The sequence below is a fragment of the Nyctereutes procyonoides genome, unplaced genomic scaffold (assembly GCF_905146905.1).
Source record: "Nyctereutes procyonoides isolate TBG_1078 unplaced genomic scaffold, NYPRO_anot_genome, whole genome shotgun sequence".
In the NCBI taxonomy this organism is placed as follows: domain Eukaryota; kingdom Metazoa; phylum Chordata; class Mammalia; order Carnivora; family Canidae; genus Nyctereutes; species Nyctereutes procyonoides.
In genome coordinates, this window is record NW_026575139.1 from 13,000,843 (window position 1) to 13,028,156 (window position 27,314).

Consider the following 27,314-nt stretch of genomic DNA (forward strand, 5'->3'; position numbering starts at 1 on the left):
ACCTTTGGTCCTAGAACCATGGCAGCTTGAGTGTGGAAGGAGGCTCATGGAACATGGTCAGATAACTGTGGTAGTTGTTGTAGTGGCTCTCCCTATAAGGCAAAGCAGACTAAGGGGTTTCACTTCTCAAAATGAGAGGCGAGAGAGCCTCTAGTTTGAAAGGACCTAATGAAATGGTCAGAGTGGAGAATCAAAAGATGGAGTGGCCAGTGGAGCTCAAATTCCCTTTTACAAATTGTACTTTTTACTAAGGTTGCCTATGAAAGAACCCCAGAGTTCTACAAAGTCTGTTACGAATGCAGCCAGTCTGCTCCTCCCCAGTGGTGGCTGGTCCCTACCTCCCCTGGGGCAACCACGCTTATCTCTTCTGATTGATTATTTTGATATCCATTTCCTTGTTTTTGTTAGGGATTATTTTTTGACTTCTGATTGTGGAAGGTGAGAAATTACAGTAGTCCCCCCCCCCCCCCCCGCCACACCTCACCCAACCTCATCCACACTTTTGCTCTGTGGTTTCATTCACCCTCGGTCACCTGTGGTCCGGAAGTGGATGATCTCCCTTCTGATGCATCATCAGAAGATGACTAGTGTGGCCTCATGCTAAATCACAATGCCTGTGTCCTTCACCTCACCCATCTCATCACGTAGGCATTTTTTCATCTCACAGCATCACAGGAAGAGGAAGAGCAAGTACAGTACAATATGGTATTTTGAGAGACATTCACAAGACTTTTATGACAGTATATTATCATAATTGTTCTATTTTGTTATTAGCTATTGTTGTTAATCTCTTCCTGTGCCTAATGTGTAAATTAAACTTTATCATAGGGATATATGTATAGGAAAAAACGTGGTATATGTAGGGTTTGGTACCATCGGTGGTTTCAGGCACCATTGGGGGTCTTGGAACATATCCCCTGCAGAGAAGGGGGGATGTCTGTAGTTCTCTTTCTTCCTCCCTGCCCCACTGTAGAGGGCTCTCTTCCCATCTTCCTATCTTCCCAATACAGCTTGATTAGATTAACAGTGAATGTTTGCATGATTTTGACCAGGGAAATGCTCTTTATAACTGATCCTGTAGTGGTCTCTGATGACTTCTTTCCTACACTGATTTTTGTCTCACTATATCTATGTGTGTCTTTTTTTTCTGATTCTTGGAGAGTTTTATATTTTTGTGTTGGGGGTTAACTTCATAATCATACATAAGAAACTTAGTTTCCCTTCTTCAAGCAGTATTTATTAGTTCCCTATCATAGGGGATGACACCTCTTCTTCTCTCCACGCAATTTTAGTTGACACCATAGGGGATGACACCTCTTCTTCTCTCCACGCAATTTTAGTTGACACCATCCTTTTAATGTTTACTTTTAAATGATTAAATATGCTTACAGTTCTATTCGGTGATTTGCTCACTTCAAATGGTAACTCTTGGCTCTCAGCTATTACATATCATGCAATCAGTGAACTTACTCAGCATCTCAACTTCTTTGGCCCTTGGGCTGTCGATGACACTTATATTTGTTTTAGTCCTCGTTCCATGGTTACATATTGTCACTGTTCTTCTCTAGTCTTTCTGTGGTTTTGCCCATCATCACTTGCTCAGTGGAAACTGATCTTTAAGTAGTTGCCTTAAGAATGGCTCATGGGAGCAATGTTCCTTGAGTCTTTGCATTGCTCAAAATGGCAGCCTTATTCTCAAGGGGCAGTGTTGCTGGAATCGAAATTCTTTTTTTTTCTTTTTTTTTTTTTTAAGATTTTACTTATTTATTCATGAGAGACACACACACATACACACACACACACACACACAGAGGCAGAGACACAGGCAGAGGGAGAAGCAGGCTCTCTGCGGGGCACCCTATGCAGGACTCAATCCCAGGACTCTGGGATCACGATCTGAGCTGAAGGCAGACGCTCAACCACTGAGCCACCCAAGTGCCCCTGGAAATGAAATTCTTGACTCACATTTTCTTTTTGAGAAAGAAAAACACATCTTCTGAGTGATAGCCCACTCTTTTCTGATATCTGTGCTGCTGTGGAGAAACCTGACACCAGCCCAGTTTTACTCCCATTTGTAAATGATTTGACCTTTTTTGTTTGGCTACTCAAAAAAGGTCATTTATCTTCGGTCTGATAATACTAGTAGGTTTTGTTCCTTTCAGCAAAGTGTTCTTGATTGTCATCTTTAAACATGTTCTCTGCCATATGGTTTGGTTCTGTTCTTTTGGGATTCTGACTGTACGTATATTGTCACTTCTTTGCCTGTCTTCTGTGTTTGCCGTTTTGCCCTTTGCTTCTTTTTAACTCATAACATGTGACTTCCATTTTGTTCATTTTACCTTCTCTATTCCTTTCCTGTTTTTGCACAGTGCCTATTTTGCTGCGTGCTCCTTCCAATTTTATTTTCATTTTTGTGATCATCAGGGGACTTTTTTCCCTTCGTGTTTCTTTCCTGAATTCCATTAGCTCACATTCCATTTTCCCTTGTTATCTTTCTGATTCTTTCCTGATTTCTTGCTTCTATGCTTTGTGGTTTTACTGTTATGGTTCTTGGGAGTGATTACTTCATAGTTGGTCACACTTTTCATCTGGTTGGGGCAGTATTTTTCTGCTCAGTGTCTTTCATCCATTGGTAAGGTTTGCTGCTCCTTCCACAGTTTTGAAAAAAATAGAAGCTTTATATTTATGCTGGGCTGATTTCCTTTTTAAATTCTTGATACCCAGCAAACTGGATTTGCCTGATCCAGCTATCTGGCAAGTGATTCTGTGGGGCTGGAGAGAGGAGAGCCGGGAGAGGTAGGGTAACCTCCCAGGTAGTGCATTCCCAACTCTCTGCTTTTCTGTTGCCAAAGAGAGAGAGGGTTTCCTGCAAATGTGACCCATCTATGTTATTCTCTGTTTAGTCCTGCCTCTTTAATCTTTCTGGACAAGATCAAGTACAAGGGGGCTTCTGCTGCTCTCTCTCTTCACCCTGTTTTTTATACTTGGTGCAAACAAGGATATCTCTTTTGAAGTTCAGAATGAGACCCTCACCTTCATAATTGGATTTCTGCTGGCACTTTCTGGGATTTCCCACTGATGGGGTCTTTCTTCCTTCTCTGTGTCTCCTCTCTTTATTTTTTTCCCCACGTGGCATCCATCTAACTCTTTTAGTAATCCTTATACATATGGGGGAAGGTATCAATAAGATTCCTTTCCCAGTTCTGCTGAAAGTGAGAGTTTTCTGCCCCTCTACAAAAGTGTAGTCACACTGTAATAAAAATCCTCATTCTAAAGAATGGGAGACACAGCATTGAGAGAGGCCCCTCTGCCATCCAGGTGGGACAGTCTCATCATTAACACCTTTTATGCTCTCTGGGAGGACCTCCCTCATCTGTTGCTCTCTGAGGTGCAGCTGTGCCTTCTGGAAGTTTCTTCCCTCTCCATTACCCTTCATGACTACCTCTTATGCGGCTGTTGGATAGTGTGCCCTCCTTGGAGGATATACATCTTTGATGATCTACTTCCTATTGGTGCAAGTTTCAGAGGCTGAGGATTGTTTTATTATTTGTTTGTTTGTTTGTTTATTTATTTATTTATTTATTTATTTGAGAGAGAGACAGAGATAGCCACAGAGATAGTGAGAGAGAGCATGAGTGGGGTGGAGAGGGAGAAGTAGGGAGCCTGACTTGGGGCTCGATCCTAGGACTCTGAGATGATGACCTGAGCTGAAGGCAGACGCTTAACCAACTGAGCCACCCAGGTGCCCCTAAGCATTGTTTTAGAGGCACAGGCTTTTGCTGCTGTTTTTAGACCTAGCCTTTAGGACCCGTGTTGTTTCTGCATTGGTCTGTTCAAGGATGTTGTATGCAATAAGAAAATTCGGGATGAAAGAGATTTGGCATTTCAGCTCCTAGCAAAGGAAGCAGGGTGGTCTAGAACCATTTGATATAAGGGCAACAATTGCTATAAAACTCAATGGCACCCAGGAGCATCACTGTAGTGGCTCAGAGAAGACCAGTGTTGGGTTAAATTGTGTTCATCAGTCTGGTTACTAAGATGGAGAAATGTATTATGCATTTTAGGAGGGTTTATAGTAAAATAATTAAAACTAAGGAAGTCTGGGCCACTTCAAGAGGTGCATTTTGGAAAATGCACTCCAGTACCCAGTGTTGGATCCATGAGACATTAGTATATGTTAAAGAAGACAGAAAAAGGAAAATCCTAATTTTCTTGGTTTATAAAATGGTTAAATCAGTGATCTGTAGGATGCACTTAAAAAAACTATAGCTATGTTGGAATGCACACTGATGTTATTTATTGTGTCAACTTGTTAGGATCCCAGGGGCTTGGTTTATTCATGACCTTATATAATGGGAAGTGGTGGTTCCATCTGCCTAATGAGAAATATTTGATACGTAACATTCGCTGCCCTTTTTAATGTGTGTATGCTGGAATCTTTGAGTTTGTGTAAATCACTCTTAGTCCTTGGTTTCTGCTGCTTGGTGTCCATACAGTTATACACCCTCGTCTCCTGATAATAAGGTCCTGAGTGGTCCCCTTCCGTATGCTTGGCCTCTAGGTCTCAGGGAATGAATCACCTTTTCTAGACCAAGAAATCTAGTGCTTTGCATGTGTCTGGTCACAGTTCTTGGTTTAGAGGTGGATGTGAGATCTAGATTAGGCCAATAAGAAACCCAGTTCCTGGGCTTTTGCTTACTCTTTGGAGGAAGTGACTTCCTCTCTTTCTCCCTGGAGGTAAATCTGGAAAGAGGTAGGCCCAAGATGCTGCAGTCATGTTTTTGGCTAGAATTCAGATAACACTAAAGAAGCAGCAGAAGAAAAACAGAGTGATAAATGGGGTTCTGCTAACATCTTTGAACTTTGGGTGAAGCTACCCTCGAAGTGTTAAGAAATAAATGTTAAATCCCTTATTTACTGGGGGCAGTGCATTTCTGTTTTTGTTTAAACTAGACTGCATTGGGTTTTCTGTTACCTAAAACTGAAAAAAATCTTAAGTAATACACATTAATGGGTCAGAGATCACAGAAGGTCCGTAAGTGTCCTCTGGCCTCAATGGCCTGTGTCTGACCCTGCTGGCAACTGCAGTTTCAGGGGGTATCCCCCACCTTCTTTGGACGACTCACTCTTGATGTATTCAGCAGAACATCCTATAGGATGAGCCTCTGGGTTCAGGTATCTTTGTCCTAGTTGCCTGGTAGGCTCTATTGCCACTGTTGTGGGAGGCAGGACACTATGTCTTTTCTATGCATGGGATGAAGACCCTTCCTCAAAATCTGAAGGGAATGTGCTAAACAGGAAACTACTATGAAACAAGCATATAAACAAACAAACAAACAAACAAACCCAGCCCAAATTACAAGTCCACTTTAGTATCTTTAGTATCATGGCTCAGTATTATTGCTAGAGACTGGGTCCTTGTTCTATTCAATGGATAGAAGCATTATTTTCTCTCTCACTCTCTCTTTCTCTTAATTGAAAAATAATGCACTGTAAATTGAAAACCACTTAGCTGGCTAAATTTTAACTCTAGAGTGAAGGATCTTTGTAAAATCATACAGTTAGAGAATTCTAAATAAAAACTGAGCACAATGATGGTAAGAATAATGAGGGAAAGAAAAACTGTGGTTTTTTTTCAATTATTTGGTGGTAAATTCATTCATCATATGTGGTAAAAAGGTTATAAGAAAACTCAGAGCCCATGAATTCTTCAGGTTCTTGAGAAATTTTCCACTATTTAGGCGTTAAGCAGTGGGATGGCTGGAGCAGAGGAGCTGTCTTTTCATTACTTATAAAATATCCAAACATTTGCCTGCTTACTAAAGTTCCTATAATTTGTGACATAATACTATAAACATTTCCCTGTATTACTAAGATTATTTGAAAAACATAATTTTAATTGGGTTCCATTGGATATACTACCCATACCATAGTCACATGGTTGGAGGCTTAAGTTGTTTCTATTTTGTGACAGTGTAATACCACAGTGAAATCTTTGTGTGTCAAGTGTGGTCTTCATCTCTGGTTGTTTCCTTAAGGGGATCCCCAAGGAATTGTGGTGTCAAAGGACATGGACTTTTTAAAGGCTTGGCAAATTGCTTTCCAGAAAGACTCTCATGAGCCGCATGAGGTTATGTACTTCTCAGACACAAGAAATATGTGTTCATTATTTAGAATGTGTATAAAGAGGTCTTAGGAATAACAGTCTTTTCTGAAAAACAGTGATATGACTCAGGATCAGAGGTCCCTTTTATCTGAAAGTATCAAAGTACTTCTTTTTAAACAAGGTTTTTTATGTTCACATATACAAGAAGGCTTACAAATATGTAACAACAGGGAATATATTAAGGCACTTCTCCAAACTAGGAGCCATGTCAGAGGAAGACTAGACTCTGTTCAGTCTTTGCTTGTCCCCTTTCTCAGTAACTAATTCTGATGTGGGATAGTCCTGTTCTTGACTGTTGACTGCCGGTGGGTCCCCAGCAACGAGGGTTTCTAAGCTGGAGGAGTGATGCTCACTCCTTTGTTCAGATGCTTTCCCACAAACCATTATTTGTAGAGGGCAGCAAATGATGGCATTCTTACCAACAGCTATGGAATGCTGGTAGATTTTAGTCTTCAAGGCATTTTTGGATTGAGTCACTTGACTACTCATATCAGAGAGAGCCCCTGGTCAGGTCCCAGATAGTAGCTAGTCACTGTCACTTGCCCAGTGAGTGGCCTTAATTAAGAGTTGTACCTGCCAAAGTACCTTTGCAGCTGTTTCTACTTATGCGGCACCTGAACTGGATGCTAACCTGTGGCTTTGGAAATAGCAGTCATTGCAGCTAATGTTTACTGAGTCTTACTAGGTGCCAGGCACTGGGTTCCACATAATTATCTCACTTAGTCTCTCATTAAGCATATCTAGTAGGTATTATTCTTTGCCTTAGTTTACCAATGAGAAGACTGAGGCTCTAAGATGTCAAGTAACCTGGCCAATATCTCATAGCTAGTAAGCAGTGGAGCCTGGCTTCCTTCACCAGGATCAGTTACATAATGTGTAGGGCCCAGTGCAAAATGAAAATGTGGTCCCTTGCTAAAAAAATGATTAAGAACATCAAACTGGCAATAGCAGATCCATCAACCAAGTATGGGGCCCTTCTTAGTGTGGGTGCACAGATTGCATCCCATGAAAGCCACTTTAGCACTCATAGATGTTCTGATTCTAGAATGCACACTCTTCACCAAATAACAGGGTTGAATAGCACATGGTTTGGCAAAGATTTGACTTTGGCATGTGAATAGCAAATTGAAGTGTTACACGTGAGCTACTCAGGCAGCCTTCTTTAAACATCAGCTTTCTCTACAAAAAGGGCCCAGCACTGTTTTCTGGCTAGAGGTGAACGCAACTAAGCCCTGCCTTGGTTCACCTTTTTGTAACAGATGGTTCTTGCTGGGCTGGTCATCTGCCAAAAGTCACTCTTCAGATTTCTTTTGCTTTCCTTAAAGCTAGTTCTTTTTCTTTTCTTTCTTTCTTTTTTTTTTTTTAAGGATTTTATTCATTTATTCATGAGAAACACAGAGAGAGGCAGAGACACAGGCAGAGGGAGAAGCTGGCTCCCTGTGGGGAGCCTGATGCGGAACTTGATCCTGGTACCCTGGGATCATGCCCTGAGCCAAAGGTGGATGCTCGGGGCAGCCCGGGTGGCTCAGCAGTTTAGCGCCTGCCTTCAGCCCAGGGTGTGATCCTGGAGACCGGAGATCAAGTCCCACATTGGGCTCCCTGCACGGAGCCGGCTTCTCCCTCTGCCTGTGCCTCTGCTTCTCTCTCTGTCTCTCATGAATAATAAATAAAATCTTTAAAAAACGAAAAACAAAAAACCAAAGATGGATGCTCAACTACTGAGTCACCAAGGTGTCCCCCTTAAAGCCAATTCTAATGTCCTGGACTAGTTCTCCCTGACCAATTGCCTCTCTCGCTGCCATGTCACCTCATCTCATTTCCCAGATGTTGCTGCCCAAGCTGCACCAAGAGATGCCTGCCATACCCCAAACGCAGCGGTGGGCCCCTCCAACCCACTGAGCCGGTCCCAGTGACAGACATTCTTTCCCTTGTCCTAGCACTGTGGGAGAAAGGGGAGTTTCTGGAGGAAAGACAGGAACCAACCCTCTGTTTTCTCTTGGGGCTTAGTTTTCCTGGAGACGTATTGTTCAGAATTGATCCCTTCCTACAGAAAACCCCGGGCAAGATGATAATTGTTAATACTTACTGAGTGCTTACTTTGTGTCATGATTTACATGTATTTCATCTCCACAGGCAACTTGTACTTTGCATGTAACCCATTTCATCTTTCTTTTTTTTTTAAAAAAAGATTTATTTATCTATTTTAGGGGCAAGAGAGGGGCAGAGGGAGAGGGAAAGAGAGAATCACAGGCAGACTCCATGCTGAGTGTGGAGCCTGACACGGGGCTCAAGCCCATGGGCCCGAGATCATGCCCTGAGCTGAAACCAAGAGTCAGGTACCTCTCCAACTGAGCCACCAAGGCTCTCCTTGTTTCATCTTTAATAGTTGCAAGGCAGATACTGTCAGTAGCCCCATCTCAGAAGAGGAAAGTGAAGCAGAAAGATTAGGGAAATCCTTAAGATCTGAGAGTCAGGAAGTAGAAGTGTCAGAACAGGACGCTCTATAGTCTCTAATCTTGAGCCTATATAACCATCACTCCCTACTTCAAAGTTCTGCTAAGGATTCTGGAAGGATGGGCAGGGCAGTCTAACAGGCCCAGTAAAGTAGAGCCAAAAATCCAGGAATGTGGCCCTCCATTGCCTCAGAGCAAAGCTCCAGAATGTTAAAAGTCTAGAATGATAGGGTTGAGGGCTCCACTGGAACAGCTTTTCCATATAGTACATCAGAGGCAAGGGACACACACACATACACACACACACACGGGTGTACACACACACAGTGCACAAACACAATGTTTCTCAAGAATGGGAATTACCATATGCCCAGTAAGAAGTGATGGCCTTAAATATATTTAAGGGCTTCTTTGAATATCAGTGGATATTACTTCACTGGGGTCCTTACCCAAGAACTTTGCTTTAACTGTAGTTTAGTGTTCTACTCTGTGAAACACTGAATAAATAAGGAGCCAATGGTAATAATAACACTGCTAGTAATAATACTGCTTTGCATTGCTATGGTACTTTACAGTTCACTTATTTTTCCACATTATCCTTGAACCCCTCTCACACTGGGATTTGCAGAGGCTAAGTGAGCCTGGGGACAACCAGGCAGAATGAGGTGGAATTGGATCAGGAGCCTCTGCTTTCTCACTTCCTTGTCATGCTCTTTGGATGATACCAGAAAGTTCCCTGAACACAGTCCTTAGCCAGGCAGTGGGGCATATCCTCACCAAAAGCTAGGGGAAGAGTATGCACCTCTTGTCTGGGCTAATAAGATGCCTATTCAGCAGGCTCAAAGCCTCAATTTGTTTGCCTGTGCTGTTGTCTACAATATGCGTCTTTCTGAGATACTGAGACTAAAGAAAACCCACATTCTGTGACAGTGATTGGGCAACTCTGAGACAGTCGAGCAAGAGTCATAAATGTTTTTGCAGGTTCCCATCGATCTGTGTGAAGTGAAGCTGTGTAGGCACATTTATCCCCTTTTCAGTGTAAATTGGATTATTCTAGAGGGGAACACTTAGAAAAATGGTTTTGCCAAGTCTCTGAAAGCACCTGGAAAATAGTTCCAGGAGCTTTTTTTTTTTTTTTTTTTTTGCAGTATTAAAGTGGAAATGGTGATGAGTAAAAGGAACGCAAGATGAAGAAGGCTTGCCTGAACACTCATTTGAGAAATGGAAACTATAATTTAGATAATTCATGATAAAAGGTTTCAATGAGTCTGACAAGAAAATTGAAAAGGAAAATAGCCAGGTGACTCATCACCCAAAGGCAGACAGCAGCCGTGAGTTCTCTAGGTTCGTGGAGGGTGCAGAATGGGGCAGCGCTAACATTGTCCCTGGCTGTGCTGCGTCACTAACATGCCCACAGCCACCAACCCAGTAACTCACCCACTGCATGGATTTAGAAACAGACTCCCTGACTCCACGAGTTACCTAATATGGGATAATAGTTAGGTGACTATCCAGATGCTGGGTAGCATAACATTGCAATATTCATTGGCAGGAAACTAAATATCAAGCAATTTAGATTCTCATCTTTCTCTAAATTGTACTAATACCATGGCCTTTCCCTCCCAGCACTACTTTTCTTAGCCCCATCCATATAGAGGAAGCCCGGTGCTCACTATACATAAGTTGCTTCCATAATCGCAGAATTCTTAAGAATGCAGGTGTTGGTGTTTTCAAGCACTATTTGAAATACATATGATAGACATGGGTATAAAAAGATTCTTTTATATTCAAACGTCCATTCCTCCAATAAACATGTGTTTAGGACCTGATAGCCCTTGAAAGAAGCAGGTGGGAGGAGAGGCAGGACCCAGAGGCAATGCAAAGTTCCCAGTAGAGAGAAAGAGAGCCAAGTAGAGCTAAACATCCCTGTCAATGCAGGAAGAGGCACAATCTTCCTTCCCTTTCTACTGTTTTCAGGCTTCTCAGGGTAGGGCAGTATGAACCATGAGTCCTTTCTGAATTTGTGCTAGACCATAGATCCTACCTAATGTTGATCACCCATCACCCTGTGGAGCCAAATGTTGAAGACAGTAAGTCTGTCAAGTGAAAGGGATGCTCATGGGATGAGACTGTAAAGGACAAGCTCTTTTCCAATTAAAAAAATGGCAACGGCGAACCTTCCTTGGGTGTTCAGGTCTCCCTGAACCACACCTGTCCGAGATATTTGGTGTTTCTGAAATGAATGATACTGGTTTTCAACAGCAATGCAATTCTGGGTGATAACAAATTTCCTAAAATATAATCTAATTATACACGTTAAGATCCAGGAAGCCTGGCTCTCCTTAAAACTGTTTTCGGGGGCAGCCCGGGTGGCTCAGCGGTTTAGTGCCATCTTCAGTCCAGGGCATGATCCTGGAGTCCCGGGATCAAGTCCCATGTCAGGCTCCCTGCATGGAGCCTGCTTCTCCCTCTGCCTGTGTCTCTGCCTCTCTCTCTCTCTCTCTCTCTGTTTCTCATGAATGAATAAATAAAATCTTAAAAAAAAAAAAAAACTTCTCAGGGAGAGAATGGAAAGAAGCAATGGAACAGTGTTCTGAATGTTAGAGGCCCTTTAATGATGCCCTACTCCCTGAAGCTCATGCAGTAGGCAAGTACAGAAACCCTTCAAGAAATCTGCAGATTTTCTGGTTCAGCTCTCTGATTTCTCTCCCACCTTACCACTCTCCCTCTCTCTTTTTACTGTTTCTCACCAGGGTATGGGAATATTGCTCCAAGCACTGAAGGAGGCAAAATATTTTGTATTTTATATGCCATCTTTGGAATTCCACTCTTTGGTTTCTTATTGGCTGGAATTGGAGACCAACTTGGAACCATCTTTGGGAAGAGCATTGCAAGAGTGGAGAAGGTCTTTCGAGTGAGTACTGCATCTACTTAAACCCTCACCTCTGTGATCTAACTGGCGTTTTAGCCTGATGGGATCCAGAAGGAATGATCAGGGTATTATCATATCATTGTTACTTTTAGTGGAAGGGTTTAATGTTATAATTGTATTTTTTTATTTTGGCCAGTGGTAGTCACAGGTACTGTGACTAAACTCCCTTCTCTTTAGCAATTTCCCTCTTTACAGTGGTATTTCTGGAATCACAACACAAGAGGGTTAGCTACACATTTGCCAAAACTAGATTTTTCTGAAGATGGGAGGCATACTCAGTTCCAGCTCCAAGATGGAAGTTGGGTTTCTAAGTGTATTTGTGATAAAGTAGAGAAGTAAACCCATTTGTTTTGTTATCGGGGATTCTTCATTCCTTTTTATTTCCAACTCCAGTATCTTAGGCTGATCCTAGCTTCTGAGACCTCTTCCAGAAGCCTGCCTTGTCCAGATACTGAGTCATGCTTTGTATCTGTCTCTTTATGGCCCCACCCTCTGTCCTCTCACTTCTGAGCGCTCTCCCAGCAATAGTACACTGATGTACTAATTTATACTGAGATGTTGATGATGATTACCAATATCTTGGTGGGTTTTTCTTCCTGAGAATACTTACCTTTATTTACTAAAGATGGCATTCCTGGCCTCAGTGACAGGCTTGTGGAGCAGAAGTGATTGGCCTGGGGTTCCCAATGCCCTTTAATGAACACATATTCGTATGATTTCACAGAAAACTTGTTTGACTCATATGTCACATTGGTTCTGCTCTCTTTTTCATTATTGACCTACTTCTCGATTCTTTCAAACCTTCTTCAGGGAGTTGTTTCTCAGGATGACTTAATATTTAAAAACGACAACTTGAGACCCTTTTAGAATCTAGGAATATGGCCACAGGGAGATCAGTGGTGAGTTCTAAAGCTGCACTTGCTTTTTCTCTCTGAGACAAGAAATCACGACTTCTCTTTAGAAGAAGGCAAGGGAGCTGCCAGGTGAGCGGTTTCAGGTTTGTTAGAGTGGAAGAACAGGGCAGGAGAACTGACTTAGAGCCACCTTTTAGGAGCTTAGTGATCCTGGGTGAAGCCGGCCTCAGTTTACTCATCGGTGAAAGAGGAGGATAGAATTCAAATCCACTTTAGAACGTTTTGGTGATGATTAAATGAAATAATGTATGGAAGAGAGCTTGGCACAGGGCCAGATATGAAGAGTGCAGATCTGCTGTGTATCTGTCTTCCAAATGAAGCCCTTATTAATAGCTGAGCCACCCATCCAGGTTTCATCTGAGGAGCTCAGCGGTGCATGGATTTTCCTGGAATGTCCCACAACCTTTGCTCCCGGGTGCTGGCTTGGCCAGCTGACTCTTTAAAGCATGAACTTGGGCTCAGTGGTCACCATGGAAACCGTCAGAGCTCAGCTTCTCTGCTTCTCAGATGTTCAGGTCTCCTGAAACCGGACATGGCAACCTGTCTCCAAGAGCCATTTGGAACTTCTCAGAGGTACCCTTTTAGCCACCGCCTCCTGGCCCCCTCCAAGTTAGAGAGAAGTGAGTCTGGTGGGTTGAACACGCAGAAGAACAGGATTCAAATGGGGAAATGGCTGATCTGGCATTTTTATTTTTATGTAGCTTCTCTAGATCTCAGTTTCCTTATTTGTAGAAAGAAAGGATTGCACTAAAAGCTTTTGAAATTCCCCCTTAGGGGAAAAAAATTCATTACTGTATTCTAAATGAAGGAAGAGATTGCTATCATTGTGACCACATCTGCTCCTGAATTGGGGGACTTAGTTTCCCCTAATGAATTTCGAACTGTCAGTGGGGAGTACTAGTCTCCTTACCTTAAAGCTGCCTCTCAGATGGATGGTTCAAAGGACTCTGGGACAGAGCCTTAAAAACCTTGCATTTCATTTTTATGCTGATGGCGCACTCAGTTCCTTGCAGCGCCATCAAAGACTGGGAGTCTTTTAGGAAGGAAACAGCAGTATATTATCGAATTGGCAGCACACGATGTATGCATTTGCAGAACATTGGAGGTGGTGTTGGAAGGGGTGATGGAGTTCCAGGAGGAGTATGAGCACTCTCCCTGAATACACAAACAACCCCTTCTGCACTTCACTGGATGCCTGTAGCTTTGGTGGAAAATCTCAAAGCTCTTTGCCATTCATTTAAACTACATCTCAAAGGCCAGCTCCTCTTAGGTGATTATTTGAAAAATTGAAAATTTCATAAATCGACAAAGTGGGGGTTGTGGATTTCTAGTTCCCGGAGGGAAGATACATTCCACCTCCCCATTCAAAGATTAAGTCTTTTTCTTCATCTGTTATGTTTTCTTTCCACTGTAGGGGAGAGGGAATTTTTAGTGGAGTAAAGATAAAATATGAAATAAGCCTTCTGGGTGCCCGTGTTCTGAGATGACATGATTTGGGTCCTTCTACCACATGCCAGGGCTGAGACTCATTTTAAAGAGTTGCTGGAGGTTAATGTATTATTTAGGAATGCTTTTGGCTGTAGAGTAATATAGTATCTGCTTATTGAGGTTTATATTGGATGAATAAATAAAACCTTCCCCCCCATTTTTTCCATTTTTCCCTTCCGAAATCAGAACTAATTGAGAAGTAGACATAAGAATCTGATGAAGATTAAAACGTTAGCTTTACTGCTGATACGCTGAGCAGAGGATGGAGATATGTGTGTGTTTTTTTAAAGGTTTTTAATTTATTCATTGGAGAGAGAGTGAGCAAGTGAGCAAGTGCACAAGTGGAGGTGCAGAGGGAGAGGGAGAGGGAGAAGCAAAGGGAGAGGGAGGTGCAGAGGGAGCAGGGAGCCTGAGTTCAGCTCGATCCCTGGACCCTGAGATCATGACCTGAGCCACCCAGATGCCTTGTAGCTTTGGTTTTGATGCTGAAAAAGACATATTAACCACTTCACCCTGAATCGGAACGACTTCCCTGCCGGAGTAATTTTCTACTGATGTGTAATACATTATCACAAGTGCAGAAGCTTAAAACAGCACCCATTTGTCATATCATAGTTCTGTAGGTCAGAAGTCTGAGTGGGCTTGGCTGGGTGCTGTGCTCGGCAGAGCATGGGACTGAAATATAGGTATTGGCTTGAGCTGGGCTCTGGATCTGCAGAAGAATCTGCTTCCAAACTCATTCAGGCTTTGGCAATGGTTGTAGGACTGAGATTCCTGTTTCCTTGCTGGTTGTCAGGTGGAGGCCTTTCCCAGCTTCTTAGGAGTTGCCTGAATTCCTTGGCACATGACCCTTCCATCTTGAAAGCCAACATGGAATTCTTGTGTTTTGTAACTCTCTGACTTTCCTTTGTCCCTCTACCACCAGCCTGAGAAAGTGCCCTGCTTTTAAGGGCTCATGTGATTGGGTCAGTCTCACATGGATGATTTCCCTATCTTGAGGTCAGCTGTGCCATATGATTTAGTCATGGGAGTGATAGATAGCTCATCACACCAGAGGCCCTGGGGATTAGGGTGGGATATTTTCATGGGCCATTTTAGAAATTCTGTCTCTTCCAGTCGTTGGCAGCACAGCCCCCCCCCCCATGAGAACGGGGTCAGCCCCACTAACCTTACTAAATCAGAGAGAGAAAAGCAAAGTATACCTCTGTGTAGCAGATGGTTTCAGATGAGATGAAGGAGCTCAGTCCCTTCTACTAAGTCTACCTGTAAGTCACTTACTTGTCTGATTGAGTAGCCAGAGTGTTACGTGTCTTTCCACACAGAACATGATGCCAGGAAAAGGGACATTGCCCTAACAATGATAAACACTGTGTTAAAAGTTCACTTAACTGGCATAGTAAGAAGCCTGGAGGAAGGTTGTTTCAAGTTTGGTGCATCAGTTCCCTAGTAAGAAGTTCAAGATTGTGGTACCAATTCTTATGTATAGATTGTTTTCCCCCATACCACCCAGCAATTCTTTAATTCCAGCTGGATGTCTTACAGTTCAACTCGATTCTGACTCTTTTCTACCTGGAGATAGCATGAGATCCCATAGGTTATGGGCTCAGTCCCAACATGGCCCTTAACTTCAGATGCCAGTCACAAGTCCAGGTTGTTCCCTGTGACCACATGGCTGTAGATCAGAGGTTCCCAGGACCTCCTCCTTATGTTCAATACATCTGCTAGAATGGCTCACAGAACCCAGGAAACCAGTTATCTCGCTAGATTACAAGTTTATTACAAAGGATTATGAAGGATATAAATCAACAGCCAGATGAGGACATGCATGGGGAGGTCCTGAATGAAGAAAGGAGCTTCTGTCCTTGTGGAAGTTGGAGCCTGGCCCAGTAGCACACAGAAGCTTTCTGGTTCTCCAACCTGGAAGTGCCTTGAATCCCCTCATTTTGGGGTTTTTATGGAGGTTTCATTACACAGGCATGATTGATTCAGTCATTGGCCATTGATGATGGCCAATCATCAATGTTCCAAACCTCTATATCTGGTTGGTTCCCCTGGCAATCAGCCCCATCCCTACTTAGGCAATCCAAACCTCATGTCACTGACATAACAAAAAATGCCTTTGTCACTCTCATCATAGGAAATTCCAAGGGTTTTAGGACCGTGGCAGGAATGGGAGGAAGACCCAATATTTGCTTCCTGCTATAAATCACAATTTCACACACACGTACCCATGTTTTGTTCTCTTTTTCTGCACGGCTGTCCTAGGCATGTTGGCTTTTCATCCTCAGGCTGGTTACCTCATGGTTTGCAAGATGGCTGCCTCAGGACCAAATATGTTTTCATGAGACCACAGGTGACAAAAAAGGTCTTTTATGGGAGAAAAATCTTTCCCAGAAGTTACTCTGCAGACTTCCCTCTGTCTCACTGACCAGAACTGGGTCATATGACCATTCCCACTTGCAAGGGGAGTTAACAAAGTGAGTATCTGACAAAAGGAGAGTGGGATCGGTTGATTGAGACCAGTGGTTCTCAAAGTCTGATTCCCTGGACCACCACCAGCAGCATCCTCTGGGAACTTGTTAGGCATGAAAACTCTTAGCAGAGTTGGGGCCCAGCAGTCTGTGTCCACTAAGCTTTCTAGGTGATTCTGATACCACCTAAAGTTTCAGAGCCCTTGGCACCGAGGAATCATGCTTCATCTCTTGGCGCTGACTGCCTTGCTGTGATGAACAAAATGAGAATTCTTGTAGCAAGGAGAAGTTGGGGTAAGTGATGACAGCATCTGGCTCAGGTGTCCATCAACCACTAGCCACACAGACTTCTCATAGAGAAGCTATCTTCCCTCCTTGTCATAAATCAGGTTGTCTTTGGGATCATCAAATCGGTCAGGGAAGACTAGTTTCTCCGGAGGTATCAAAAAACCCTAGATTTTTTTCATCCTTGCCATGGCTACTGTAAACCTGGCAACTGTCCAGGCTGAGGAAGAGATCTGGGCATTGCACCCTGGCCCTTAGGAGCTTTGGCCTTTTGGCCCATTGGCTCCAACTGGTCACTCAGCCCCACCCAACCGCAAAGGGGTTTGTTTGATCTCCAGGGAGTGATTTCCAGGATGGGAAAATGCATGACTAGTAGTAATGTCTGGGATTATCTGTGGGCCTCACAAATTTGGATGCAGTTGGCCTGTGGGTCACTCTTTGGGGATCACTATTTTGTGGGACTCATTTTACATCTGAGGAATGGAGCCCATGATTTGTTAAGTGACATGCCTAGAGCCACATAGTGAGTTGGGAGTATAGCCTGGACTTGAACCAATAATCCTGCCTTAACCTCTTCCAGGTGGGCCAAAACTATTTACTGTCAAATATATTAATCCAGGCCATGAAACCAACATAGAGCGTAAGATTTTTGAACATGTTGTGCTAATTCATGGAGATGATTTGTAAGTATTTAAATCACATAAAGTAAAAATAATTCTTCCTGGGTTTCCAGAGGGAAATCTGGGCATTTAGTAAGGAAGGATAATTATTTGGGATTAAATAATACTGACCTTGGGTTCTGAAGCAGATCTTGGAAGTGGGAAGCTTCTCTGTCCCCTGCTGTGGGCTGGCTCTTTGCTAGGCCAGGCCGACTGTCGCCTGATAGGATACTGTAGGAAAATGGTTTGATTTTGGACTGGATCCCATTTTCTTGCTCTGAGCTGGACTTGGGCCTCTGGTGGGAAGCAGCTGCCTCTTTTTATCTGGCTGAACAGCAAGCTTTTTGATATTATCTGTAAAGCCAAGAGACACTCTTTTTCTTCTTTGGCCTCTTCCCCCAAGGATACAGCAGAAATGTTTATTTGCCTTTGGAGCCAAAGGAGCCTCGGTGTAGTTGACAAATAATAATGCATTACCCTAGGCTTATCAGTACCGTGATTGCTTGGGGACTTTAGAGTGTGTGAGCTGCTTAAGACAGGGTGATGACAGTCTCAGTCTGCTAATGATGTTCAATTAGTGGGCTAATCAATCATTTTGGATTGCAGGCAGGAGCTTCTGGAAGCCAAGGACTGCTGGGGGCCTCTGCCATGTGCCTGGCATGAGTCAGGGAAAGACTTTGAAGGGCACACATGGCAGGAGCCTTCTGTTACTCACAAGTGGTCTTTGAGCTGGTAGCAATGGGGGTTAACTTGAAAGAATTATTATTTTAAGAAGATAAAAGCTCTTGTTTTGGAATCTGGGTGTTTCTGCAATTTCCAATTCTATTAGTAGTGGAAATATGCATCGAGTATTAGTTATGCACAGCAGCCTAGGAGGCAGTGGGGAGGGCGAGGTGGTGGGCTGAGAGTGTGTGTGTGTACACACACGTATGTGTATGTGTCTGTTTGCCACTGTATCACGCCCACACTGCATTCTGGATTAAAAATTCCTGAGAAATAACTCAGTAGAATTCATGTTATGTGGATAATGGGGGTTTATTTTCATCAGAGAGAAGATCCTGGTTTTAACGTGAACAATTGCTTTCTGACTTTCCACCAGGGACTAGAAGAGGGTGGGAGGGAATCATTGTTAGAACAATTTCAAAGAAGGTAAATATTTTTAAAGCTTTATCAAGCAGGCCTCTTCTAAATGAGTTTAAGGATGTTGTCTGGCTTTAATGATAGGCCCGGATGTGAACTTGGGACAAACTCCACAAATGACATTCGCAAACCAGACTGCACATCTCCTAATGACAGGCCGTGACACGGTCTGTCCATAAATGGGCCCCTTTTATCCTCTCTCCTGTAATGCAGGGTTGCTCAGCCTTGGCACTGTTGACATGTTGGGCTGGATTATTGTCATGGGTCCTGCCCTGTGCGTTGTGGGATGTTTAGCAACATCTCTGACCTCTGCTTGCTAGATGCCAGTATCACCAGTGCCCCCAGTTATGACAGCCAACAACATCTCCAGACATTAGTAGGTGTCCCCTCAAGGGCAAAATTGTCCCAGTTAAGAGCCACAGGTCTGCCTCACAGGTCCCAAGGTGCGTGCCCTGCTCTGGCTGTATCTTCCATTTGAGTTCTAGTGTCCCTACCAACGGTCTTACCTGGTTCTTCAGGGCTGGTGCCATTCCTTTCCGGAGATCTCTTCTCTCACATGGGTCCTTAAAGAGGGCTTTAGAGATTTCATGCTCTGGGAATAAGATTGTTTCTTACCAATGAGGGAAAATGCCTGGGGACTTGACCCTGGTGAAATACATAAAGATAGGTATTTTTTAGCTGGCTGGTATTTTTTATCAGGCAAACCATCTCAGCACATTAGCTAACCCTGTAGGAACTGATCGAATGTATGATTCTTCCTCTTTTTTGGCTCATCTTTGGTGTCTGTTTGGTGTTTCCTATTGCCATATGAGATCACTATAGGCTTTAACGGCTTTTAGAATGCATTTTCACTCTTTTCTATAAGCATTAAAGCTCTCAAACTCTGCCTAAAATATAACTACTTAAAACACTGCCCACAGAGTGTTTAACATTTAAACATTTTAAGACAGCTTTAGCAAAGCCTCTCTCTCTCTGTCTTTGATCACAGGTAACTTCTGGGAATTAGACTGTTACTTAGGAGGAGACCAATCTCGCATGAACTTTATTCTTAGGGACCTCTGCAAGGAGCCTTGGATTTGTCATTTGTCCAGTAAGATCCGGTTGAAGTCAGGCGGATTATTATGGGACCTCAGTATCGAAGTCTAGAACTGAGTAGCTAATCTGCTTTGAGAGTTTACTGTAGGCCAGACCCTAGCTTGTGGGCTTTACCCAGAGTAAGCTGCACGACAGCATTCCCAGAGAGACCATTACCGTCTTCTTAATTTTAGGAGATTGGAAGTGCTCGGACTGCTCTGTGACCTGCCCAAGGTCACCCAGCCAGCCCATAAGTGACAGAGCAAGGATTCCAAAGCAGGTGGCCCTGACCCAGTGTGCATGCATAGACTTAGTCTTTCCGCTATCCTTTCTTCCTTCTTTCTCTTGTGAGGTAGGAATTGCATCTGATTGTTCTGAAGAGTCTCCATGAGAGATTTAGTAAGACCTGGGGACAGGTAGAGATAGCTAGTCAAAGAAGGGTTAATAGTGGCCCTGTCTTCCTCTGCTTTCCAAGAGTTTTTAGTTTTCCAAATTCATACGATCTGTCGATACTTTGAATTGGACAGTAGCCTCTGATTCTTCTCTCTGCACCTGGGCCATCTCCCTAACACGGGTTTGTTATTAGCAAACATCTCTCTCTTGGTGATTTGTCTAGGACTTAAATGCCCCCTTGCTCATGTCTGCTATTTGACTCATGCAAAGGTGAGCTCATAAATGAGGGGCTTATGCTGTCCCAATGGTGGCCGTGTTTTGGGCCCACTGCTAGAGAGAAGTTGCCAGGCAGAGAATATTCTCCACTCTCTGTTCTTCCACTTTATCGCTCTACTTCTACAGCTCCCTTGACACTGGCAACAAGAGGAACACACAGCTTGAAGCCAAGCCCCTTGGTGCTCTGAGCCAGTTGGTCTTGCCTTCAAAAGCATTCTCCTTCTTCTGGATTCATTGGTTTGTCCCAACACTCTGCTGCAGTGGTTTTGAGGATGTGGAGTTTGAGAGAACCAACACCAAGACCTTATTCCCAGTGAGGATTTAATTCCATTCTAAACTCAGGAGATGTTGTGCAAGCAGCTCTTTCTAAGCGGTCATCCAGTAGAGGAAGGTCTGTGGAAAACTTTTAAGGGCCGTCATTATCTGCTAGGACTTGTCCATTGAACACACAATCACCTTCTACAATCTCAGGGGTTTTATTAAGACATTTTATATCTTTGCACGTTGGGGCCGCCACAAGTCCAGTGATGCTTTAGATCTACCACGTGGTAACCTGTTTCTAAAACCTGTAGTTAATGAATTTAATGCAAGAATTTTATTAGGACTCACGTTTTTATTAGTATCATAAAACCACCTCAACAGGTGGTTGATGATTTCCCATGTTCACCCTTCATCACCCATTTTCACAGGCTAGTTTGGTCATGCTAGAAGGCACTGATTTAATAGAATAACCGTTTGCCTTTTTATAGAACTCTTCTCTTTTTTTCTGGTTACATATTCCAATGTAAAAAAAAAAACTTTTTTTTTTTTTTTTTTAACACATTTAGTGTCACGCTACCTCTGTGAGTCAAGCAAGCAATAATCCACTCTGGTGTAGCTTACGACAAATTAAAATTGAGAGACGCCCTTGTTGAGCTGACTTTGCCCATCACGGAGCTGGGTATATGATCAGCATGTTTATACCAGGGCAGCACTGAACGTGATTTCTAAGTGACTACATGTCAGACGTCATGGATAAATTTCTCTTTGCTCCTAAGAAAGGGAAATTGTTTAGAATACATCCTCCTTGAGAGGCATGCCGCTGTTCGGATCCCTTGGGAAGTGACTGCACGATGGGCATAGTGTAGTCACACTGCTGAGCAGGCGCTGATAGCTCTGTGTTAAGGCAGGGCTGCCCAGATGAAATCTAGCCTAGGAAATGTGCATTCGTGTTAGAGGAAATACACTTTGTCTTTCTGGGGGAAAATGCTTTGCTTTTTGTTTTCTGTAAAGAGCTACATTTGTGCAGCATAGCATTTCTGACTTCACGTTTTTTTCACCCTGTCTTGGGAGTTTGCTGCTGAGCTTTAATCTCTTGTGAGCATAGAGCTGGGGTTCTCACCCTGTGGGCGGTGGATTCCCAGGGGCCTGAGGTGCTATTTTAAAGGATCAGAGAATTTGTTTTTGTGTTTCCAACATTGCTGGTAGACAGAATAAATAACACGCCTTTTTTCACACACACACACACACACACACACACACATATACACACTACCCTTTTTCAAATGTATGTAGAGGAATCATCATTAAGAATTCAATCTGTGGGTATGAGACGTTGTATTGTGTGGGTATTGAGGAATTTCTTTTTAATGTTTAAAAAGGATTCTTACACTCAAAAAAGTGGAGAACAAAGGAATTGAGCAACACTGGCTTTTCAGATCAGCGCTATTTCCATGTCATTCTGGGTTCTCTTTATTCCATAGAATTAACATTTTTGTCCTGGCCATAGTCACTGTTTCAAAGAGGTTTTGTTCTCATTTAAGGTAACCCCAGGAGTTAGTGGAATACTTGAGAGCCTTGCTTCAACGTTTTTCCTTATGCCAGTTTTTTTTTTCTACTGTGGGGAATTTACCATTTAAAAATGCAGGGTTCAGTGGCATTAATTACATTCGCTTTGTTGTGCAAACATCACCACTATCCACCTCCAGAACTTTTTCATCCTCCCTAAACTGAAACCTCCTATGACCAACACTACCTCCTCATTCTTCCCTCCTCCAGCCCCCTGGCAACCATTTTTCTACTTTCCGTCTTTGGGAATTTGACTACTCTGGAGACCTCATATAAGTGGAATCATGCAGTACTTGCCCTTTTGTGACTGGTTTGTTTCATTAGCAGAGTGTCTTTAAGGATTCACGCATGTGTCACAATTTCCTTCCTTTTTAAGGGTGAGTGATATCGTGCCGTGTGTATATACTACACTTTTGTTTATCTATTCTTCTGTTGACAGACACTGGGTTGCTTTACCTTTTGGCTGTTGGGAATAATGCAGCTTTGAGTGCAGAAGTACAAATATCTGTCTGAGTCCTTGTTTTCAGTTTCTTTGAGTATGTACTCAGAAGTGGAATTGCTGAGTCAGATGGTGATTCTATGTTTAATAGTTTGAGGACCTGCCAGACTGTTTTCCACAATGCTGCACAGTTCTACATTTTCACTGGCAGTGCACACGGGTTCCAATTTCTCCACATCCTCGCCAGCACTTGTTTTCTGCTTTCATCTTTTTTTTTTCTTTCAACTTTTGTAGACAGCAGAGACGGTATTTGGTAAATTGCCAGCCTCATGTCCTGGCTGCCCCAACAGCTGCCGTTGTGTCACACTGAAGACAAAACGGAGAGGCTGTGCCTTGGGCCTCATCTCCCTCTTGCACCTGCCCCCCCTTTGCCCCCTGCTCTCACCTCCATCTGTGCCCCTACGCTTGTCCCCATCCTGCTTCCTCAGCTCTGGCCCTGCAGCAGGGCTGCTGGCAGGGAGGGCGGCTCAACGCCAGGCCAACTGGGGCCTCTACATGTTGGTGACATCAGGTTTCCACCTGGCCTTGCTGGTGCTCTGACACTGTTTTATCTGCCTCGTAATGTTTCGTTCTCCAGCCTCCCATCACGGCTGTTCCTTCATGCCTCTCTTCCCAGGTCACTTTAATTAGCCATTATCAAATGACACCTAATGTGTTCCCAACACTGGGGTATGTGGCAATGAGCGGTGGGAGACACTCCTTCCCCAGGAAGAAACAGACATAGATAAAGACCGATGTCCATGGTGGGCTGCCTCTGAAGCCACATGCCTCAGTGCATGAGTCCCGATCTACCACTTACTAGCCATATGACCTTGGGCTATGCCCGGTTTTCTTTCTTAAAATTATTTATTTTTATTTTTTAATTTTAAATTTTTAAAATTAAGTTTTTAAAATCCAGTATAATTAACATACAGTACTATATTAGTTGCAGGTGTACAATACAGTGATTCAGCACTTCCATATAACACCAGTACTCATCACCACAAGTGCTCTCCTTAATCCTTATAATCTATTTTACCCATCCCCCATCCCCCATCCCTCTCTCCTCTGGGAACCATGGCTTGTTCTCTATAGTTAAGAGTCTGATTCTTGGTTTGTCTCTGTCTCTGTTTTTTTTTTTCCTTTGCTTATTTGCTTTGTTTCTTAAATTCTACTTTTGAGTGAAATCATATGATATTTGTCTTTCTCTGATTGACTTTCGCTTAGCATTGTACCTTCTAGCTTCATCCATGTTGTTGGAAATGGCAAGATTTCATTCTTTTTTATGGCTGAATAGTATTCCATGGTGTATATATGTGTATTGTGTATATATATACACCCACATCATATCTTCTTTATCCATTCATCTATCAATGGACGCTTCAGCTGCTTTCATAATTTGGCTCTTGTAAATAATGCTGCTATAAACGTTGGGGTGCATGTATCACTTCAAATTAGTGTTTTTTGTATTTTGGGGGTAAATACCCAGTAATGTGATTACTTGATTGCAGAGTAGTCCTATTATTTAAGTTTTTGAGGAACCTCCATACTGTTTTCCATAGTGGCTCTACCAGTTTGCATTCCAAGCAATAGTGCATGAAGGTTCCTATTTCTCCATATCCTTGCTAATACTTGTTGTTTCTTGGGTTGTTGATTTTAGCCATTCTGACAGGTGTGAGGTGATATCTGTGGTTTTGACTTGCATTTCCCTTATGATGAATGAATGATGCTGAACATCTTTTCATGTGTCTGTTGTTGGCCATCTGACAGTCTTCTTTGGAGAAATGTCTGTTCATGTCTTCTGCCCATTTTTAAATTGGATTATTTCTTTTTTTTTTGGTGCAGAATTTTATAAGTTCTTTCTATAGTTTAGGTACTGATCCTTTGTCAGATATGTCATTAGCAAATATCTACTCCCATTCGTTAGGTTGCCTTTCAGGTTTTTTTTTTTTCCTTTCAGTTTTGTTGATTGTTTATCTTCACTGAGAAGCTTTTTATTTTGACAAAGTCCCAATAGTTTAATTTTGCCTTTATTTCCCATGCCCCAGGAGACCTGTCTAGAAGAATGTTGTTATGGCTAACATCAGAGAAATGACTGCCTGTGCTCTCTTCTGTGATTTTTATGGTTCCAGGTCTCACATTTAGGTCTTTAATCCATTTTCAATTTATTTTTTGTGTATGGTGGAAGAAAATGGTCCAGGATCATTCTTTTGCAGGTAGCTGTCCAGTTTTCCCAACGCCGTTTGTTGACAAGACCGTCTTTTTCCCATTGGATATTCTTGTCTCCTTGTTGAAGATTAATTGACCATATAACTGTGAGTTTCTGAGTCTTTCTGTTCCATTGATCTAATCTATTTTTGTACTCATTCTTTTATTTGAAAAATGAAGTAAAAATAGTAGCTCCCTCTTTTGGTACTTAGTTGAGGCCTGAGAGCCTGCCTGATACAGAGTTAGCACTCACTAAGTGCTGTTTGCTGTTAGGATAAAGGCGCCATTAGCAATGGGAACCCAGAGGGGGGACTTGTGAATTCTAGCTTGTATATATGACATCACACACATCTTCAATGGTGCACCTGTCTTATATTGCATAACAGTGGGCTGTTCTTTTCAAGTAAAGCATAAGGGCCTTGAATATAGAGCTTCTATGCCTTTCTTTTCCGGCACCCTTGCCATACCTGCTCAGTGCTAAGCACTTGGGAGGCATAAATACTTCAGTAAATACTTACTGATTGTGAATTGACTGGAGACGAAGGGGGAGATGAACCAGATTCTTTCCACCCACCCCGGGTATGCAGGCTGTGCAGCAACCCCAGCAAACTTGAATGAAGAAAGGATGCTTGATGACACTGCCTTTAGTTCTACCCTTCTTGAGAATGGGCTTGGAGGGGCATGGGCTGGAGGAGCTTAGGGAGCAGCAGTAACAGAGGGAATCTGATGGGCGTGAGGGCTTGGGTCCGGGACAGGGCTCATTGTCAGTCATTGCCCTACAAGAAAAAGATGCCTTGGCCATGGCTCAGAGAAGGAAGAAGGCCCCTGCTGTTCTATCTGGGCAAGGGGGGAGGTTGTGCTCTGCATCCCTGGCTGCACTTAATGGGCTGCAAATGTATATGCAGATGTGTCCATCACATACCTAGATTCTAGTAAAAGGGAAATCAAAGAAAGGAAAAGAATTTATTTTAGCTACATGCTGATTGCCTCTCAGCTTGTGTGTGTTCTCACTAGATCTTGAACACAAAGGCCAGTTCATATTTTTATAAAGCATCAAAAGGTTCCTAGGCTTTCTTCCCAAAAGATACCTGGCCCCCACATATCAGAAGGGACCCTTGAAAATGGGTTTTGCTACACTCACACGCTGTCTTTCATGTTCAGATCCTGTGTGCTTGCCACTATGGCTCCACTGAGATGGAGCCATGTCCCTTCTGGTTGTTGTTTCCATTCCTTGGCAGAAGTGAATTATTTTCTTTTGTTTATTTTTTTAAGTAGCTTCCATGCCCACTGTGGAGCCCAGTGTAGGGCTTGAACTCACAACCCTGAGATCAAGACCTGAGCTGAGATTAAGAGTTGAATGCTTAACCAACTGACCATCCAGGTGTCCCAGCAGACATGAATTTTACCAGAAATATCAACAATTTAAAAAAAAGATTTTATTTATTTATTCTTGAGAGAGAGGCAGAGACACAGGCAGGGGGAGAAGCAGGCTCCATGCAGGGAGCCTGACATGGGACTCGATCCTGGGTCTCCAGGATCACACTCCAGGCCGAAGGCAGTGCTAAACTGCTGGGCCACCGGGGCTGCTCAACAATCTTTCTACATGACCCTGGGGAATGTTTGAAAGCCCTCATGTTAAATTATTATTAGTAGTATTTGACTGTCTCCCTATCCCCACTCCCACACCCTAGTTACTCTTCCTGCTGAGTAGGTACAAACAAATGTGTTGGGCATCTCATACCAGGTCAACAGGACCTTCTCTCTAATTTAACACCACTTTTCAGTTTACTTTGAACAATTAGTAGTAGGGATACATAGCATGCAGTTAAAAAAAGGACAGGAATTTATGTATGTTCTTAAGGATAGAGTACAGAGAGCTTCTGTATGATTTTTAAAAAATGAATTATACTGAGTACTGCAACAGATTTGGCACCAAAGCTAAAAAGAAAGCAAATATCAACATTTAAAATAAAATGGAGACATGTAAATGCCATATGGTGTTCTTGCAGTGGTCTTACCACTTTCTTTGGCTTTCATCCTTTTTCTGACGTCGCTGTTTGTTTCTTGCCTCTGCTTTTTAAAAAAGCCTCGATTGCCCTTATCCCTTTGATTCTGTATCTCTACGAGGTATATTTCTCTTTTACCTTTCTTTGGAGCTTTGTCAACCTTTTCTCCAGGGAAGAGGAAGAAGAGGACCAGTCCAGATGGCCATATAAACATGTGACACCTGTTTCTGGGGGCCACTATAGGGGGGAGTCTGAGGGTTGATAAGATTGCCCTCTGCCTGAAAAATGGGCACATTGCTTCCTATCCTTTCTCTATTTTTTAAAATAAATTTATTTTTTATTGGTGTTCAATTTGTCAGCATACAGAATAACACCCAGTGCTCATCCCGTCAAGTACCTACCTCAGGGCCCGCCACCCAGTCACCCCCACCCCCGGCCCACCTCCCCTTCCACCACCACATGCCTTTAGTTTTAAGAATATTTCTAGAAATGTCTTGAATTCAAATTCTTCTCTCATTAGGAAAACAATGAAAAGATGAACTGA

At 43.0% G+C, this 27,314-nt stretch overlaps 1 protein-coding gene across 1 annotated transcript in view; it reads left to right on the forward strand.

Moving 5' to 3' along the window:
* Positions 1-27,314, forward strand: part of KCNK10 (potassium two pore domain channel subfamily K member 10) — a 130,166-nt gene that overhangs the window by 79,697 nt on the left and 23,155 nt on the right. Inside the window, exon 4 of the mRNA XM_055304234.1 lies at positions 11,373-11,533. Coding sequence (XP_055160209.1) covers positions 11,373-11,533 — 161 coding nt within the window. The remainder of the gene's footprint in view (positions 1-11,372; positions 11,534-27,314) is intronic.